Source organism: Sycon ciliatum, chromosome 5, assembly GCF_964019385.1.
Source record: "Sycon ciliatum chromosome 5, ocSycCili1.1, whole genome shotgun sequence".
Taxonomy (NCBI): Eukaryota; Metazoa; Porifera; class Calcarea; order Leucosolenida; family Sycettidae; genus Sycon; species Sycon ciliatum.
Window position 1 is genome coordinate 10,813,626 of NC_088647.1, and position 19,600 is coordinate 10,833,225.

At 45.3% G+C, this 19,600-nt stretch overlaps 1 protein-coding gene across 1 annotated transcript in view; it reads left to right on the forward strand.

Annotated features, from left to right (window-relative positions):
* The first annotated feature begins 2,684 nt into the window (after positions 1–2,684).
* LOC135817584 (uncharacterized) overlaps positions 2,685–19,600 on the forward strand; it is a 28,807-nt gene continuing 11,891 nt past the window's right edge. Inside the window, exons 1-15 of the mRNA XM_065330802.1 lie at positions 2,685–3,303; positions 3,468–3,733; positions 3,835–3,891; positions 6,283–6,622; positions 6,992–7,483; positions 8,015–8,237; positions 8,445–8,499; positions 11,037–11,126; positions 11,682–11,778; positions 12,556–12,698; positions 12,821–12,910; positions 14,150–14,259; positions 14,840–15,035; positions 18,915–18,953; positions 19,268–19,537. Of these exons, the coding sequence (XP_065186874.1) occupies positions 3,021–3,303; positions 3,468–3,733; positions 3,835–3,891; positions 6,283–6,622; positions 6,992–7,483; positions 8,015–8,237; positions 8,445–8,499; positions 11,037–11,126; positions 11,682–11,778; positions 12,556–12,698; positions 12,821–12,910; positions 14,150–14,259; positions 14,840–15,035; positions 18,915–18,953; positions 19,268–19,537 (2,751 nt within the window). The 5' untranslated portion in view covers positions 2,685–3,020. The remainder of the gene's footprint in view (positions 3,304–3,467; positions 3,734–3,834; positions 3,892–6,282; positions 6,623–6,991; positions 7,484–8,014; positions 8,238–8,444; positions 8,500–11,036; positions 11,127–11,681; positions 11,779–12,555; positions 12,699–12,820; positions 12,911–14,149; positions 14,260–14,839; positions 15,036–18,914; positions 18,954–19,267; positions 19,538–19,600) is intronic.

Genomic DNA, 19,600 nt, shown 5'->3' on the forward strand with positions numbered 1-19,600 from the left:
GCAGTACGTGGCATGTGGCCTCTAATTTCCTAAAAAAACTTTGAAATTCTCTGTGAAGTCCAAATTTGAAATTGCAGTTTTCGTTTATATTATAACGAACCAAATCGTGTAGGGCAGCATGTAAACCAAGTGCACTCATGCTGTCATGGCATATGGGCCACTTTCCAGTCATGACTTGCTCCTTGCATAGTGTGAGTGCATTTCTGTTAACGAACTTCGGCTATAAAGAATCGACTGTCTTATGCACACATGACTTGTTAGTCACGGTTACTTGGCCAGATCGCCTCGGTCTCTGTTTTTTTATTTATTATCCTGACATGGGGAATTTTTACTGAAAAGAACTGAAATACTACTGTGTATGTGTGTGTGTGTGTGTGTGCATTCATGCACACTCACACGTGTGTGAGTACACGCTTGCATGCGTGTGTGGGCATGCACACATGTACACAAGTGTGCATGTATATGCATGCGCACACACGCGTGCGTGTACAAGCACGCGTGGGCATGCATGTGCTATCTTGTTGTGTTCCCATGCTTTCCTTTGGTGGTGCCACGTAGAAGTCTGTCGTAGTTCCTGTCAGAAGTGCATGTGGAACTGGCAGTGATTGTCATTCTACCTTTGTTTCAAACAATCTCTCGTTTTTTGAGTTACATGATCTCTCATAGGGTACACAACATGTTTTGTGAAATAGCAGCTAGGCTTACCTGAATCAGTGAAGAACGAGTAGAAGAAACAAGCTGGCAAACTGTACAGATTATCGCACATTTATTCGATCATGCTCAACCTGTCTAGGGGCTCACGTAAGAAGACCATATGTCTGTGGGAAACACCCTAGTAAAATAAATAAAAATTAATAATAATATTAATAACTACAACGGAGTTGACACCACCAGCAGATAAATAGGCCAGGCAGAGTACCGACATGGGTGATGATGATCTTGCACGTTCGGTGACTGGTCAGTGGTGCGTAGGTCTACGGCTAGCCGGCTGTGGCACTCGCAGCCAAGTAATAAAGATCACAAATCATCCCAAGCATCTCAGAGTCCTCAACATCTTCCGATGATCTACAGTACGACTCGTACGTAAGGACTCAGGGACGCGGAGGCCGACTTGTCAGCAAGCAACACCTCCTCACACCTCGCCTACTCAACCGGAATCTTCGCTCGACTCGACCTCAGTCAGACTTGGAAATACCGTGACTTTTGAAACTTACTTACTAGTCTTTGCCTGCACGCGTTGCACCGGAGTAGATCTACTACTACTAGGCGAGCGCGAGTCGATTATTGTGCCCTATAATAATTGCTGGTACGGAGACACCCTATGCCAGGGAAGGAAATAATTGTCACGCTTTTCTCCCGAAGCGCCATGCTTAGTGACTAGTGTAGTGGACAGGATCTAGTCTAGGACGGACGATGTTGCTCACTAATCAAAGTGACTTGAAAGCCAACAATCATAATGAAAATGTATGTCACGCTTTGAAAGTTAGTTAGTTTGAGAAAGCAAGCCTGCAGCGTCGTCATCTTCTGCACAGGCGCATAGTCACTGATTTGGAAGTTTGAGCGCGCGCGCCTACTTCTCAAACCGACTGATATGAGAACGAAAATGTTTGCGCCAAAAATGCTTGAGTAATAATTATGTATTTTTGGTCGTGTACCGCCGCGGTACGCGGTACCGGTACCAAGCAGGGAGTCATAAATACCTGTATTTTACGACTCCCTGGTACCAAGAAGACATAACCAAGAGTACATAAGTCATAACCCAGGGTTATGTACTCTTGACATAACCAGATAACTCATAAGAGTAGATCTCTTGCCGGTACATATGGGGCCGGGGGCCAGGGCCTAGGCCGGCTAGGGGGATCAGGGTCACTTTTTTGAAATATTAATTGACATGACTTCTCGTACAAAATTTAATTACCGTACAATGTAAAGACAAGTACTCTTATCTGCAGCAAGACCTCGCGGTACGCGGTGTACAGAGAAATGCCATCGAGCTACATCAGTCATCATGTCAGTACAGTCATCATGGTCATGTATCACATCGATCAGATCTGCACAGTCAGACCAAGTACATGTACTACAGTCAGATCTCGCTTACTACCATATCTGGTCCTCATTTATCCGGATCCCTCGCCATCCGGAAGAAAATCGTTGGTCACCGATTTACAGCATATGCCATGCATACATACAGTATGTGTGTTCGATTATCCGGTTCCCTCGCCTAACCGGATATTTTTGTCGAAAACGGATGTGTACGGTTATGCGAGGTCTGACCGTAGTACTGTAAATCAACAAATTATTTAATTATTTTGGCCGGTGAGAAACTTACTTTGGCCGATCTCGAAATGAAACTTTTGGCCGTCATTTAACTTTGGCCGATTTGGGTTTTCAAAAAAGAAATCGATTGGTATTTGTTGCCCTCACATGCAGCCATGGCTCAATAATGCATCATTTGCCTCTATGACAAATTTTGGCCGGCGATTTACTTTGGCCGGTTGGTACCCAGCGGCGAAATCAGCGAATTAAATCGCCAGCGAAAAATGTACTCTTGCCTTGGTCAGACCAAGAGTAGATACTCATGAGCTCAGACTCAGACTGAGTCAGATCAGCAGAGTGCATGCCGTAGATTTCGTTAGGTCAGTCAGTGCATCTCGATCTTGTGATCCTGGCCAAGGGTCGAGTTGCGCATTGCAGTTGTTGGGGTTGAATGCGCTGCTTTCCTGTCGTTGCCGTGTGTGAGGTGTGGAGTCCTGTAGGTATCCATTTTCTGTGGCGGAGATTTCTTCCATCTCCAGTTATTTTAGTCTCTGTCCTCTTGGTGGTTTAGGATCTTGGTTCCATTCTCCAGATCAACATTTCTGTTAGGGGTGCCTTGGATTAATCCTGGTCATCCAACCGAAACAAATGTGCAACTAGAAGTTTACGTGACTATTTTGCACGTGCGTAGATAGTCGCCGTGTTGGTGCTTGGATATCACTGTCTTGGTGCTTTCTTGATCTTGGCGGAGGAGCTTGACTCTGATGGCGGACTCTGGAAAGTTATCTGCCCCTTCCTCTCCGAAGAAGGAATCTGGTTGTGCAACCAACCAATTGTCAGATCCAGCAAAACAACCTGGTAAAGCTGTGAAGGATCAATGTCCAACAAGCAGTGCATCTCCATCTGCCGAGGCCACGTCCCCAAGCGCTAAGCCTGTAGTTAGAGAACCTGCTCCAGCTCCGACTAAAAACCCTTGGCATAAAAGTTCTACAGAAAAACCTATCGCCAGTTCCAAGCCCAAGGATGGAACGGAAACTTCGCCAGGAGGTGAATAATTATTTCTCTTTGGTGCTCGTGGTTGCCATTTTTGTATTTACCTGATGATGTACAACCAAGGCGAAAATGCTTCTTCTATTTATTGGAGAATTTTGGGTGTCGATTATTGATCATGGTTTGTCTGTGCGTTCTCTATTCTTATCGGGTCTTCGTAGGTGGGTCTGGTGATGCTACTAGAAAGCAACTTGCAGCTCCCGTGACCACTGCGACCGTCTCTGCGGCTGCCTCTACTAGCACAATCTCTCCGATTGCAAAACCATCAAATACCACCACTACAGCAAGCGTAGCAACTTCCTCGGGTGTGACAATGGTAACATCTACTAGCTCAGCTCCCCATTCTACCCGAGCGAACACTGCTGCTAGAGGACCAGCCACGACAAATGCCGCGAAAGGCAAAGGGCGAAACCCACCTCGCTCAAAGGTTGGTCAAGAATATTATTTTTTGGTTTCTGAGTTTGCTCTGGGAAAATAAGGTTCGAATAGTCCAGCTAATTTTGTTTTATATCCTGTGCTTTTCTACAGACTGATTTCTCTGATGCGTCGAGTTGGCCTACGCCTGGAGAAGTTCGACCCAGTCAAGTGAGTTTTTTTGTGTTTTTTTTTGTCTGGCTTCAATGAGTTGCTCCCACCATTCTTAGAATAGAATGTAACATCGGTGTAGGCGTGTATTGGTGTGGCACTTTTCACAGAGAAATAGGTGCGTGCGTAGGTGCGTGCGTGCGTACGTTATGGATGTTCGATTGGATCGAAATGTTCCAAGCCCCCCCCCCCCCCCCCATTGGTAGCATAATTATGTGATTGCAGAGAACAGGCAGCAATTTTTTTAGGCAGAGGAAGTACAAGGTCCTACTTGTTTCAAAAAGTCGCATCACAATCACATGTCAGGTGGTCATGTTCAAGCAACCAATGTGTATGTTCACAAATGGCATAATCATGTGGAAGTGTAAAAAATGAGTCTTGATTGAGAACTTACTCTTTGACCTGAGTCGTTCTGCAAATTTTAGCACACAAACCCAACAGAATTTATTCTTTGCCAACGCAACACAGACAAAGGCCACCCACTAATACCAGTTCCCGACAAGCTGCCCATGGCAAGATTTTGAACCATCACCCTCACCAAATCCCACACTGGATCATGCATGCACGCATACTTGCACACTCGCAATTGCACACTCTGTGTGTTTGTATACTTGTTGACTTGTGGAAATCCGGTACAGCTTAGTGCTCCACGACAAAATGACTCTCTGATATAGCTGGACTTTTGATTCTTCGTATTCGTATGTTGAACAAAGTTGTAATTATTTTAATTATGGATAAAATGGAGAACAAAATTGTTACGAGTTATGACTAACTGTCCACCAATGTCACCAGATCATATACAGTCAGCGAGTGCAAACGTCTCAGTGCATGTACTCCTTGTCAGTATTGTGTCATTTTGTCGCACTTACTGATTGTATGTGATCTGGTTGCGTTGGTGGACAGTGGATGTGCAAACTGTACTTTACTACTTGGTGAGGGATTTCTCCGGGATCCTACGTCATGGTTCTTGCCAAAGGAGGGTTGGTGGCGCTGGTTTTGTGTTTTTTCGGCAATTCAATGAAAATGCAGTCGATAGTCACTAAGGGTCCGTCCGTGAATATCGAACATTTTTCACCAAACGAATTATTTTAGTTTCGACCCAACCCCTCCCTCCCTCCTCCTCAGAACGTAAACAATGTTGACATAATACATGCAAAAGTCGCAAGTGTATTGCTGCTCCTATGGCTGTGTACATGTATCAATGTTTTCTGAAACAAAATTAGTCAACCCCCTCCCACCTCGTAACGAAATTATTTCGTTTTGTGAAAAAACTTCGATATTTGTGGACAACCCCTAACAGGGTTCATAAGGGCACAATAGACCTTTCGCGCGCGTTGTACAGATGTACGAAGTTCAGTACTAGGGCGCAGGTGTGTACAGACCCGGTTGGGGTGTTCATTGTGTGCTATGCATGCGCATTTGACCAATTTTAGCCTCATAATTAGTGGCAAACAATCCCTTTTCCAACTACTTCACTTTGGTTAGAACTAATGCCTAGCTAGATCTTTGTCAGAAAAGGTTTTCGTTTGAAATGCCTTCAGGGCCCATTTCTTAGTGGAAATAGCAGAAAGCACAATAGGGTCCTGCACATTCAACACCCATTAGGTTCTACGGGATTTCGTGCATCTGTACAACGCGCAAAAGGCTTATTAGGGAGGTTTAGTCCCACGTAATCCGTGGGTACTTTACGTGGGTGTACCACGTGATACTCAGTGACCCACGTACAGACGTTTTCTGATTCACGACATGCCGTGTATGGAGGCTCACCCACGTTCCGCCAGAACGTGGGTGAAAATCAGAATGGAGCGCATTGTGCAAGCTGTGAGGGTGCTCAGCTGAAGAAGTTTCCAAAGCACGAAATCAAAATATTCGATGAGCTTCTTAGGCCCGGGTAGCTTCGTCTTTGACCAGGTTTGGGCCTTTCGCTTTATGCTTTTGTTTGTTCCGTGTGACTAAACACAACATTGCAACGTGGGTGCCCTTCATCCACTTTACGTGGATCTCCCACGTACGCGTTTCCGTTACGTGGGAACTAAACCTCCCTAATATCTGGGGGTGAAGTCGGGGGTTGCCCCGTATGTTGCATTTTGAATGGCAAGACAATTCTGAAAATGGGTTACGGTGTAACTGTTTCCTCTGCCCCCTACTATTTTGACCTGGCTAGAACACTGTACGTCATACTCAAGCATGCTGCAGGCCAAATTTGTGTGCGCTTGGTATCGTAGCACCGGTTTGGAAATACCCTTCCAACGCGGGCTAGTTTGTGCAAATCTGTAAATGCTTGTGCTTGTCATTTGAATGCGAGTATACTGTCGTAAGTTCAGTTGGGCCATAAAAGAGTTGTAAAGAGCTTTCTTTTTTCTTCTTTTTATGAAATTGGTTTCCATGCAGGCTTCAAATGATGTTGTCACTACCACTGTCCCTTCTCGTAAAGACAGACAACCGCAGCCGTGTGCATCTACAGGAAAACCACCTGTGAGTGGCCCAACTGCAACCACTGCAGTCAGCTCTGCGGTTCAAAAGCAACAGCAAGTCAAGGATGTATCTTCCCCTGCTGCTACCACAGTAACCTCGCCTACGAAAGGGTCTGCAGATCGATCTCAGCCTTCTGCTCCACAACCAACTTCAGTCCGGCAAAGCAGTAGTAAACCGCTGCCTTCGTCAGGTGGAATGGTGGAAAATGCCACATCTGATCGTGACTGGCGTGCTAAGCTAGACAAAAATCGAAAGAGTAAGGCTGTGGCGGTGGTTTATTTTCAAACCATTTCATCCTTGTCTACACTAACTACTATTATTTTGATCCAAATCTTTGCAAATGTCATGATGATGCTATGGCTTAGGCACGTGAGCTTGTTATGAATAATTGGGCATGACAGGTCAGGTGCCAAAGCAAGAATGCAGTTAAGTTGTGTGTTTAGATGTACTCTCCTAGCACACCAAATTTGTCGTTTTAGGCACTGCTTTGCAGACATCTCACATGCTGGTGGTTGTGGCATCATGATTTTGCTTTATAAAATGGCTGCAGTGGATGCGAAGTATGTCTTCTACCTGATAATATTATTGTTTCTGTTGTATCTTTGACTCTGCTTTCCTTTTGAAGAAAATCGCAAGTGGGTACCCCTTCCACTAGAGACCCCATCTGGCCACAATGCAGCAACGACACAAGCATCTGGTGGTACACACTCTGGCCAATGGACAGGCGGTGCTGGTGGGCAGAGCAATCAGGGTAATTGGCCGAATAGTCGCTCAGGTATGCGTAGTGGGCGAGGTGGTGGCAGTAGTGGTCGCAGCGGAGGCCCTCCTCGTGGCCGCAAGCCGCACCCTCAGCCGTCGTATGCTGGCAAGAATCAACACCCTGCTGCCACTAGTGGTGGTGCTGTTATTGCTTCTGCTGCTAATACTGGTGTTTCTGCCACTAATGCTACTGTAACAACAGCTGTGCCTGCTACCAGTACAGCTGCAGTGAATGGGCATTCTGCTCCAGCCAATAACAACCAGCCAATCTCACCTGATTCACATACAAGCCCAAACCAAACAACGGCACATGCACCAGTGCCCTCTTCTGAAGCTGGCATATTTGCTGGTCAGCCGGGTAAGGGGTCGTCCGTAATAATCGATCCTTGTCACGAAGAGAAAAAGTTTCGTTTGTGGGTGGGTCGAGGAGAGTTTCGCTTTGAAAATTATTGATAGCTGAAATATCAATCTATTCTAGCTGTCAAGTCAATCTATTTTTCGTTGAAGGGGGTGATGAGGGTCATAACTAAACTTTTCCGTTTCGTGAAAATTGTCAATGATGCCGGATGGCCCCTAAGCTCATAAGCCACGCTAATTTTGCTGCGTACCCATAGGTTGATTTTTCAGTCGCGACTAATATTGTAGCCTAGTTGGAATATGGCGAATAGGGCGGACGTAGCTTTTAGTTGCATTGTTTTCCATACCCTAACCTCTCTGTTGCATCCTACATAGGTTCCCTTCATCGTACCGGGTTTGTGTATTCCACAAGTTGCAGTTCACCACAATGATGGTGAACTCATTAGTTTTTGTATTCTCTGTCTTACAGAATCCTCTCTCTCTCTCTCTCCTTGTTGCTGCTCCTATTTGGTGTTCGTGTTATTTTGTACAGCTGCTGTTGAACAGCATGCACCCTTCATGTATCCTTCTGCCGTGTTTCCTCCGAATTCGTTCTTCAATGGCTCCGGTCAACTTGCTGCAGCTGCTGGCTTTACCCATCAACATCCGACTCCATTTGGATCTTTCTATTATCCACCTCCCCCTGCTGCGGCTGCTTCAGCTGCCTATATGCCAATCAATGAGAGTATGATTAAGGAGTCTATTCGTAAACAGATGTAAGTGCTCTTTACTCTGTAAGTACTCTGTACCTGTGATACTGAATTACTTTCCGTCGTCAAGTATGATATCACCTTTTTGAATGTCTGTTTGCGCTTACTGTATTTGCAGACATCCAATCTGGACTTCTTCAGTTGTGTCAAAAATATGCTTTTGAGGTTTCTTCAATGTTGATGTATTGTCCATTCTCTTTTCTGCTTCTGCAGTGAGTATTACTTCAGTGATAACAACCTTGCTGGGGACTACTTCCTTCGAACCCAGGTATGCACTGGTTTTTCGAATTCTCGTATGACTACTGGATGCATTTTTAGAAGTTCTGGCCCTTTACTTTGTCATCTTTCCCCACCCCCTTTGAGGCCAATTGCAGTTTGGTCAGAAGGAAAATGACTGCTACCGTATTTCCGCGCATATAAAACCATGGCGTTATAGGTGAAACATCGCTGTTTTGGACCAATTTTTTGGAGAAAATAGCCTCGGTTTTAACGCCATGGCGCTAAAAGTGAGAGATGCGTACATGCAAAAAAATCGGCAGAGTATGAACTTCGAGTACTCGTACGGTGCCGTTGGACGTTCATGTCGAGCATCCATGTACTTTCAATTTTCCGTGAAAATTTCAAATTGTGAACCTATTGTGTACAAGGTGGCATAACAACTTTGTGAAGGTACGGTGGCGGTATGGCATGTGACAGTGGGGATGGGCACATGCAGAGAGAATCACCGCTACTGTAGGTTCACTGAAAGAATTGAACTCGCCTTTAATGCCATATGCAACTTCCTCCACATTGAATTTTGTTCACTTATAACACCATGGCTTTATAAGCAAGGGTGGCCTTATATTCGGATATAACGCCATGGCTTTATATGCGCGGAAATACGGTATGTGCTCCCACTGTTTTGAACAAGGAGGGGTGTCCGCACTACTACTACTACTACTACTACTACTCAAAATCTTTATTTGAAAGAACCCGAAGTTATAAATATGGAAAAAGATCAAAAACGAAAAAGAGATTCAAAGCAAAACAATGATGAAGGCAATTCAAAATCAATAATCAGAGAAGCTAGCGAGAAAACAAGAAAAGAACACAATTGCTACTACTACTACTACTACTACTACTACTACTACTACTACTACTACTACTACTACTACTACTACTACTACTACTACTACTACTAGGAAGCGTGTTTTTATTGACCACATAAAATGATGATGGAAAGAAAGAAAAGAACACCGGTAACATAAACTCAAGAAATAATATATACTACTACTACTACTACTACTACTACTACTACTACTACTACTACTACTATGATACAGCTACCCTAAACGGGTCACACCGCCCTCCACCCAAGCATGAGCATTATGAGGGGCAGTGGCAAATAAAGAGAATCAGCTAGCAGAACTGGCAAAACAGATGAAACAATGGAGCAGAACGGACGACTGCTGTACTGTAACAACAACCTGACAGCTACAGTGAGAACGACTGAAAATGAACAGGAAAGAAAAAAATTCAAAATTTCACGCCACGAAAAAACACTGTGCAGGAAAGAATCCACCAAGCAAAAGGAGTGTGGGCATCCGAAATCCCACCAGGACTCCACTAGCAGTTCTTCCACGTTGACAATGTAAGCGGCAGGGCAAAGGCTCACAAATTCGACAGACTTCCACAATGCTTGACCAGTGCACTCATGATGACGAAAGATTGAAGTTTCAATTCCCACCATTCTGCCATTGCGACCTTCCTCTCCGCACTCGCTCGTCCACTCCACTGAAACAACGAGTTGTTCCAGCACTCCACCAGCCAATCCGCAATTCCCACCACTGCATTCTTCGAGCTTGGATTCTTTACAGCACTCGAGGGACAGCTACTCCACTGCGAGTGGTGGACCACGGCCGACGCAGCAGTGACAATATCAAAGTAAATTGTCCTGCAAGCTACATCACGATTCCGCGCTCCAATCATGCAGCACTACCTTGGCAGTGAGAGGGTGCTCCAGGGTCGCCCTGGGCAGACAGGAAAACTTTGGAGAAAACCAAGAACACGGAGCTCAGAAAGTGTAACCTGCTCCCAAGGAGCACGAAAACACACCTACTAGACCCTGCTAGAGGGTCAGGTTGCCGGGTGGGCAAGACCCTTCTCTTTAATATTTTCAGTGGCATCTAAAAGTGTGCACACTTTGGCGATCCCTTGTCCCACAGCGGGATTTTGAATGACATCATAGCCATTTGGCTCACTTATGCTATCATCAAGAGTGTAATTTTAACCCCCCAAGAGTGTGCAACTCTGCATATCGGGTCTCCGACGGCAAAAACTCACATCACGTGTCTCAGATACGTTCGTACTACTTACAAATGAAGAATAGCCACGGGGTAAAAAAAGCACTCTCTGACAGAAACTCACTTCGCGTATGCAAATCCCCAGCGTGATCCTGGCAGATATTCGGATTGCGTGCACACTATCCTTCGTTTGTACGTAGTACAAAACGTACCTGAGGCACGTAAGGTGAGTTTTCGCCGGCGGAGACCCCATATGCAGAGTTGCACACTCTTGGTAGGTTATGTACTCTTGATCCTAGAGTTCGAAAGTTGGCAGGAGGGCCAAGGCTGTCGGTCGGCACATCAGTGGCTCCTGCGTCAGTTTGATTGGAAGTTTCAAACTTCCCAGACTTGATGGTACGTGGTATTGTTTCAATGAAAACTAACGACGATGTAGTCTAACAAGATCTAACTGTGACTTCTCTAGGGCTGGCACTAAATGAGTAATCTCCAATGCATATGGGATGTGTTTTCTTCCATGTAGATGGACTCTGAAGGTTTCATTCCCATTTCTACCATCGCTGGCTTCCATCGGATATCTGCAATCACCCAGGATGTGTCTCTTATTCTTGATGTACGTTTCTTCACTACTACATGTAGGACTTGTGGCATGGCAAAGTGTTTCTTTAGGGACCAACTTCATCCCATCATTGGGATGGCCTCCCATAGTACAATGTCATGCAGAACTGTTTGTGCTCATCGTGTCAGTTTGTGGTGTACCGTACCTCCTTGGGCATGTCAACCATGTACTGCTTCAGTACCATGTGGTGTGACTAATCATTTGGAGGTGAAAGAAAATTTCAAGGTTTAATCCCAGGTGGCAAACGGCATGTGATTCCGTCATCTGTTTCATACCTTGTGAACATTAGCTGACTCCATTTAGTAAGACCTCGCGTATTTGGCAAAGATCATGTTCCAATTGTTTGTGCACGTTCAGTAATCCTGAATCCAGAATCCTTGTTGTGTTGTAGGTAGTATCACCCATTCATTCCATATTCCCTGATTGATGGGTGCTTTTACCAGGTACATTTGCGGTGAACTTCACCTCCATTTTGGGAAACCAGTGTGCATTCAATTTTTAATTGCTTCCCTGTTTGCTTTGTTTTGTTCTTCCTTTTTCCTCCTATAGGCCATGCGTAAAAGTTCTGATGTAGAGATTGTTGAGGACAAGATGCGGAAGCGGGTTGGCTGGCATATTTTTGTAATAACCCAGCCTAGTGTGCAAGGTTAGTTGTGCCTGTTATTCCTTGGGTTTTTGGGGATGCAGCTTTGTGCTCTACTTGCCTTTTGAACACACTGCAACCTTTTTTAGCACGGCCACATCTGTCAGTTGCATGCATGAACAATAGCGTTGCTGGTCATTGCCAGACACAAAACAATTGCATCCGAATTTCTAAATATTGCTATTGTGCAGCTATGCAACTTTTGCTGATCTTCTCGCATCCAGCAAAGGCATTGCGGTTGAAATCGTCACCACCAGCCTTGGACCCTCCCTCTATCTGCCACCTGATGCAACTCCCAGAAACACCAGCTGCTGCAGACCGCATTTGTGTGGAATATGGATATCGGCAAGAGTATAGGCTCCCAACTTCTGATACCCGTTCGACAGCGAACACTCACATCACAGGGTGTAGTGTTCCAGGCCGTCTTTAGGGAGCAGCGGAGTAATAAAAAAGCACTCCGTGATGGAAACTCACTGCGTGTATGCAACTCCTCAGCATGATCATGGCAGATATTCGGATTGCACGCCGGCTATCCTTCGTTGTACTTAGTACGAAACGTACCTGAGTCACGTGGTGTGAGTTTTCGCTCGAACCGCCCAACGGATTTGGTTCATTTTATTTCAGTTTCTGGAAGTAGTAAGTGCTGTGGGGCACATCCAAGTATCAACCGCTGTACTTCTTGTGTCACCACTGAAAGAAGTTGAACTGTATGGGTTATCTGGCAGTGTTTTTGGTGTGATTTTCAGCACGGCTATTCTGCTTGTGTGTATGACTGTACAGTGCGTGACGTAGCAACAACTGGTACTAACTTGAATGACCGCGAGACAAGCACCAGTGGTGGATCAGAGACTACTGTTTCACAGACAACTGGCTCTCCATCGAGGCGAGGTGACATGACACCTGACGGTCAGCATACCGGCGGAGTGAGTTCTACGTAAATGTCTGTTAGTATTCAATGTCATAACTGGTCTCTTACAGTGTATTTTGTATTAGGCCACGGGGATTGCAATAGTATTTTATGGTTTCTTTTTTCCCATGCTGTTAGTCATCTGAAGCTGCTGAGGACAGTAACTGGCAGGAAGTCAGTCGCAGAAAGAGAACAACATCCATTTCTAAATCCAAAGAAAAGCCATTGGTGAGTAGCCAAGTCCCTTCTCACACTTGTATGATATAGATTGTTTTGGTGTGTAACATTTGAAGGCTATTCTTTTTGGCAAGTTTCTTTCATAATAATTATCACCATGATCATGGACCATGCCCAAACTTTTGTGTAAGCGAAAATGTGTTGCAAATTGGTCGATGTGATATCGACCAATTTGCAACACATTTTCGCTTATAAGCACATGCGCTGAGGGAAGTGCGGTACCAGAATGGAACCAGGAGGTTACACATTCATCCCTTTTAACATTCCCTTATCAACCCATGCGCTTTTTTGTGAGGGTACACTTATACAGGTGGAATCCTGATAATTCGAATATGGCTTAATTCGAACATACCGCTTAATTAGAAGTTTTCCAGGACCGATTTCTGTCAATGAAAGTTTCTCATAATTCGAACCTCGAACCGGACATATCCGGTTAATTAGTAGTCCCACGGATTCCACTGACATAGAACATGTGTGGGATTTGTGCTCATAAAACTGGTCAGTTCAGTTTGCATGAGCAGGCTCTGCCGGTCAGTTGAGTATCCGTGAAATCTGTGTCTTATAGGCTATTCAGACTACGGCCAACTGTGATCACGTTTCTACGATTCAGATTTATTTGATCCGAGATTGTGCATAAAATTTTGAAACACGACTGCATCACCATGAAAATTCAAGCTCACACGTGATTTTGGCCGTAGTCTGAATCGCCTATAAGGCCCATACTAGGGCCATAGCGCAACTCCGCGTGACCATGAGAGCATTTTGACATACATATTGTGTTGTGGGTTCATGTTTGGATAATTAACTTGTTAGAATGTCCGGACGATTAGAAGTTTTTTCCCTGGCATTTTGAGGTTCGAATTATCAGGATTCCACCCGTACCCTTTTATTGGCACGTGCACTTTTATGTACCCCATTTCGGTTTAGAAAACTACATATTTGTGTTGTATCAGGCGTCTGCTGTCTGCTTACCTCCTTGGGCATGTCAATCATGTACTGTTTCAGTACCATGTGGTGTGACTAATCATTTGGAGGTGAAAGAAAATTTCAAGGTTTAATCCCAGGTGGCAAACGGCATGTGATTCCGTCATCTATTTCATGCCTTGTGAACATACCATTTGCACTGCCATTGTCGCTATTATAATTGTGAATTATGAACTTGGGGTATGAACCTGTCAATATGGTTGTGTTTCTTTGGGTTTTTTTGTGACTTTTTATACTGTGAATTAGTCACCAGCCGCTTCTGGAAAGGAAGTTGGAGAAGACCTCGAGTTCGCATTTGAGGATGAACTTGATGCTGGTGGTCGAAAGAATACTTTTTCTGCTGATGTTGGCGAATGGTGAGCTTTGCAATATAACAACTTGTGTGTTGTAGTAGGAAAGTCGTGCGAATTCATGGGTGAGCACAAGTAAGTCTACTTCGCTACGACAGTGAGAGTCGTGTGTAAACCGTGCATTCAGTGTAGCTACGTATTTTCATCCACCCCTCAGTCACTCTACTGCATAGTTTTCAGTGCCGTGGGTTGTTTCTTGTTCATAAAAGCTTTGGTTGTATGTGATTGAGTGAGTTTGCAAGTAGTGTGGATGATCTTTTAAGCGCTGCTCATTGATTTGCTTAGTATGTTAGTTCCCATTGTGTTTAGGACCTCTCGACTATCCGATATTCATGCACACCTCCTTGGGCATGTTGACCACGTACTGCTTCAGTACCATGTGGGGTGACTAATCATTTGGAGGTGAAAGTAAATTTCAAGGTTTAATCCCAGGTGGCAAACGGCATGTGATTCCGTCATCTGTTTCATGCCTTGTGGCCATTCGTCATTCTCTGTTCATCTGCTGCAACATCCAGTGTGCGGAGAGAGAGCGAGAGAGAGCTATGCTGAATGGTTTTGAAATGCGCTTTATGGTCTTCTACTGCAGGTCAGAATCTGAGTCTGGTGACGATGAGATAGCGGACGAAGATGTGACCAAATTGTTGATCGTTACACAAACTCCACCCCACGCACGCCTTTCTAAGCACCCTGGTGGTGACCGTACTGGTAGCTTTCAATCGCGTGCTAAAATGTCTTCGCAGTTAGCTGAAGTTATCAACGACGGTCTGTTACATTATGAAGCAGTAAGTGGTTCTGTTTTGACTCAATGCTATCTCCCGGCACTGTTTTCTTACTAATACTAGCTATGTTACCAGGATGTTGTTTATTTTTCACTTAATCTCCATACAGCTGCCGGATTCGACCTTAGTACAGTGCATTTCAAAACTATAGACGCGTAGGGTTTTAGAAATATTTCAAATTTGGCTGGAACTTTTTGAGAATAGTTTTCGGAATATTGCTCAGGATCGCTCCACAATTACTCTCATATAGTTTCTAAAGGATTGGATAACAGACGCCCAATTTGGAAAAATTTATGCACAAAGTGATCACAGATTTTATGTGGTATAGATGCTGGCATAACGGTTTTTGCCTAGGTACGCGTCTATAGTTTTGAAATGGACTGTAGTTGTCATCAGCGGAGCTCATCAGAGTCACTAGTTTAACCCTTTCACTGCCACTGTCGACGAAAGTCGACAGCGCATTCATGCACTCTGAGTGCCACTGTCGACGAAAGTCGACAAGCAAACATGCAGTCCCCAGTGCCACCGTCGACTTTTGTCGACAGGCAGACTTCACCCAGTTTGGGCCAATATTTTGGACTATTGGAGATGTTTAGCCGTGGTAGAGGGCCACTAGGCCCTAGAAGAGGTCCATACCCATCGAAATACGCTGCCAGAAGCATGGGTTGCCATTTGAAAAAAATCGAACCAGCGTCGTTGAAAAATGCGCATCTGATTTTTAGCCGAGCGGCGCGGAAGAAATCGGTTCTCACGCACTTCCACCTTCCTGAGTCGGTGCCAGTTTTTTTCTCTTTCCCGTAAACTTTCATTGCAAGGAGCATGACATTTGGTTCAGACTTGATGCCTAGCCATTACCCAAGACTCCAGGCGGCTATCCATTGCGATAGGCGGTTGGAGTCACGGGTAGAGACAACCACACGACGGATTCCTCACGGACGCATTCACTGCAAACTTGGCGGAAACAGCGCTGGCGGCGCTCACCGAGTCCAGAACTAAACTTTTCTAAGAACTACCACGTTACAATGGCGACCAGCACAGTCAAGAGACACTACAGGTATGTCAGCTACAACATAATTATATTCTTTCTACAACGACACCTACCTCAAGCTCAATACCTGACGATCTACTGCAAGCTGATGCGAAAGTGCATTACACCCGCGAACGCCGCGCTTGTCAACGGAACAGGGAAGCGCTTCACTCTCCGAAGTCGAAATGTATTCGGACTGCTGCTAGTCAGGAGAACAAACGACCACCATGGCGGCAGAACATTCCGCAGCTGTTCACCGACACGATCTGCTTCACCAAACGACTTACGATCGTTTCGTTCTCCGAGTTTTCTGGTGGCAGCAACTAGAATTTCGTCCGCAACAACAGGACGAAAGTCTCTCGCAACTGAAGTCCTGTTGCCACGAAGACAGAGAACATTCCACACGCCATCTCTTCTGCTTCCAGTGTTGTAGCTCTCCGGTCCACTGGCAGATCTTTCAATCCCAGCTAACAAAAAAAGGATCTGCTTCTCTCTCCAAAACAACAACTAATTTTACTTCGCGAGTGTCCGGGCCGATCGTGTACATAGTGTATGTAGCGCATGCGGCGCACGGCGCACTTTCGCATGACATGCATTTTTGCACAGCGGCTGGCGCTAGAGCGCCCAGCACGGTTGTACTTCGGATTTTGCGATTTTTTTCGACGGCAATGGCTTCCTTTATGAGTTGTCTACCTACGATGTATACTTTGGAAAGCGATATTCCGTACAGAAAGTACCAAAAAATCCATGAAAAGTTGGCCTTTCGATTTTTCGAGCTGGAGGCAAAAAGTGCCTGGCAGGGAGGGGGTGTACAGCTCAGCTGACAGCCTGGCAGGGAGCGCCTTGTCACCTTGAGTGGTCAGCTGGCAGTGAAAGGGTTAACCCTTATCCATCCGACAAAATCGCTGAGCAGGCTAAAATTGCAATTTCACGACATATTTTACCTTCAAATTATCATAACTTTAGTCTCCAATGGCCGAATTCCATGATCTTGCGCTTCCTGGAAAGGTCCTAACGCTACGAATGCACAGAGCCCACATTCGACATCTATAAAGCCACAAGTCGAGCGCCGCCACTTGCCAAACTTGCCCCAGCGCCAGATCTGCGGGCAGAATCCAAATTGTCTCGCCATTTCACTCTCCTCCATCGCTGGACTTTGAATTTTTGTGTACAGAACATTTATTTGGTTTTTACGTCATGAGCATGTGCTTGGTGACGTAACTGTCATGCAAAAAAGAAAAATCTGACTTTGAAATGTTCCCGAGCGCAGAAAATTCGCAATTGCCGTGATTTTACTTTCGGCGGACGATATCGTTGCAAGGGAGCGTCGTAGCTCTTCAGCGATTGTTTGAGACGATAGCCTGGTGTTTTCTAATGGCGTTAGACCCTTCGATCATGGAATTTGGTCAAGAAATGACTGAGATATGATGGATTTACTGATCGACGGATAGTCGTAGATTTTTGACTGGTCGACGGTTAAGGGTTAACCAATCGCAATGAGGTCTAGTGAATACTTAGCAAAGCAAAAAAATAACCCTTGTCTGACAGTAGCTGCCAAATATCGACAACTATTAACCCTTTACCGGCAAGTGCATTTTGTATATGAAATCCATAACATTGAGAAGGATGCCAATAACTCACAACGAGGGCACATTTTGTATGTGCAAGTTATGTGTTCTTGGAAGTCTGGTACTACTTCTTGACGATGGAAAAAATTATTTTCACATACCACACACATACGCTACTAAATTGGCACCTATACGTCTAAACACAGAATTTGTACACAATGCAAATCGTCAGATTCCGACATTGACATGATACTGCCAAAACTAGTCGACTTCAGAGCGGAAACGAACGCCATAGCCATCACAGACTTCAGTGGCCGTGCCTCGCTCGCAATTGAGAGCAGCATCGCCCCAAAATCGCTGTCCGATGGCTCCGTAAGGTCGTGCGCAAGTCGCGCAGCGCTGCCGTCACTCAGGTACGTAGAAAGTCGATGGCCTAAAATTCCATCTCTGGAAGACTGTCGACACGGGGATCACTCTCCATGGCTTCCACACCATAAGCACCATCAGATTCTTCCAGTTACATCACGACGACATCGTCTTCAGCGGCTGGAGCTCCCGATATTTGCGTGAGAATTTACTTGGCGTGCGCTCCGCAATTTGAAATTCGCTTGCATCGGCGGCTGGAACGAAGTATTTATCTATCTGTCGTGGGTCCCAGAGCGAAGGTCTGCTAGGTCCTCGTCGGAGAAGTCATCTGAGGACGAAAGGAACTCACTGCGCAAGAGGAAATGCACCTGACGACGTTTTGACGGAGGCAGACGGCATTGTCGGCGCGCGTGTATTTCCGTAAATTTTCGATCGCGCAGTTCTCAATGAAATCAAATGGGACACGCGTAGATCTCTTCAGCTACGGATAGGATCATACCTAGGCTGTGTGAGGGCCACGGGAAATCCCCGTGGGCTGATGCTTCCTGTCATACCGGGCATGGTTTTAGTATGCATGTCGAATGCGTCGTTTACGACGCATTCAAGTATGGGGCTGCCGGTAAAGGGTTAAACAAACAAAAAACCTGCACCTTTTTGGTCTCAAAAGAAGCAGGAAAGACCCACTATTCAACTTTTGTCGGCTTAAAAATTGCCCAAGCGCTGATGTACAACTGTATGGATTTAGTTCCTCTTACAAATGAACAAGGGCTAGAAACCAAAGTTATCATCGGAATGGGATACGGTGTGTCACTGGGACGGAACATGTTTTGCCATTCACCCTGCCCTGATTCCACTCGTGCTTTGATTACTTTCCATGAGCGAGATTATACATTTTGTGTATTTCTTTTTCATCCTTTATAGGATATCACGGGACTTCATTCTTATGACAGTGATCGCAAGGTATGTTGTCTTACTTAGCTTTCTCTACTATCTCTGGCAGTACCTCCTTGGGCATGTCCATCATGTACTGCTTCAGTACCATGTGGTGTGACTAATCATTTGGAGGTAAAAGTAAATTTCAAGGTTAATCCCAGGTGGCAAATGGCATACGATTCCGCCATCTGTTTCATGCCTTGTGAACACTACATTTCTTCTGCTGGGTACTAGTGTGTGTGTGTTGGTGTTGGTGTGTGCACATGTTTGGTTGCACGCACGTGTCACGGAGATAACATCTCGTATGCTTCTTTCTTTTTCGTGCCATTCCCTGTTCGTAGACGGATAGTGAATCATATAACAAAGTTGAAGTATTGTCACCGGAAAGGTTTGCAGAGATGCAGTCGGCCTACAGCAGTGATTCATCTTCAGGTGGTTACAGTCAATCATCTACTGTTAGCAAGCCTCGAGCCATGCCAAAACGCAACAATGCTGATCAGAACCACCGTGTACCTTTGAAGCGCATGTCTTCGTCGACTGGTGGAGCTGAGCCTCGCTTTTACCCTGTGCCCAACAAACCAGAACACTCTACGGAGAAGGCTACGCCCAAGGTATAGTTCAAACGCACCTTGTCCCTTTTTGGTGGTTGGTACCTCCTTGGGCATGTCAATCAT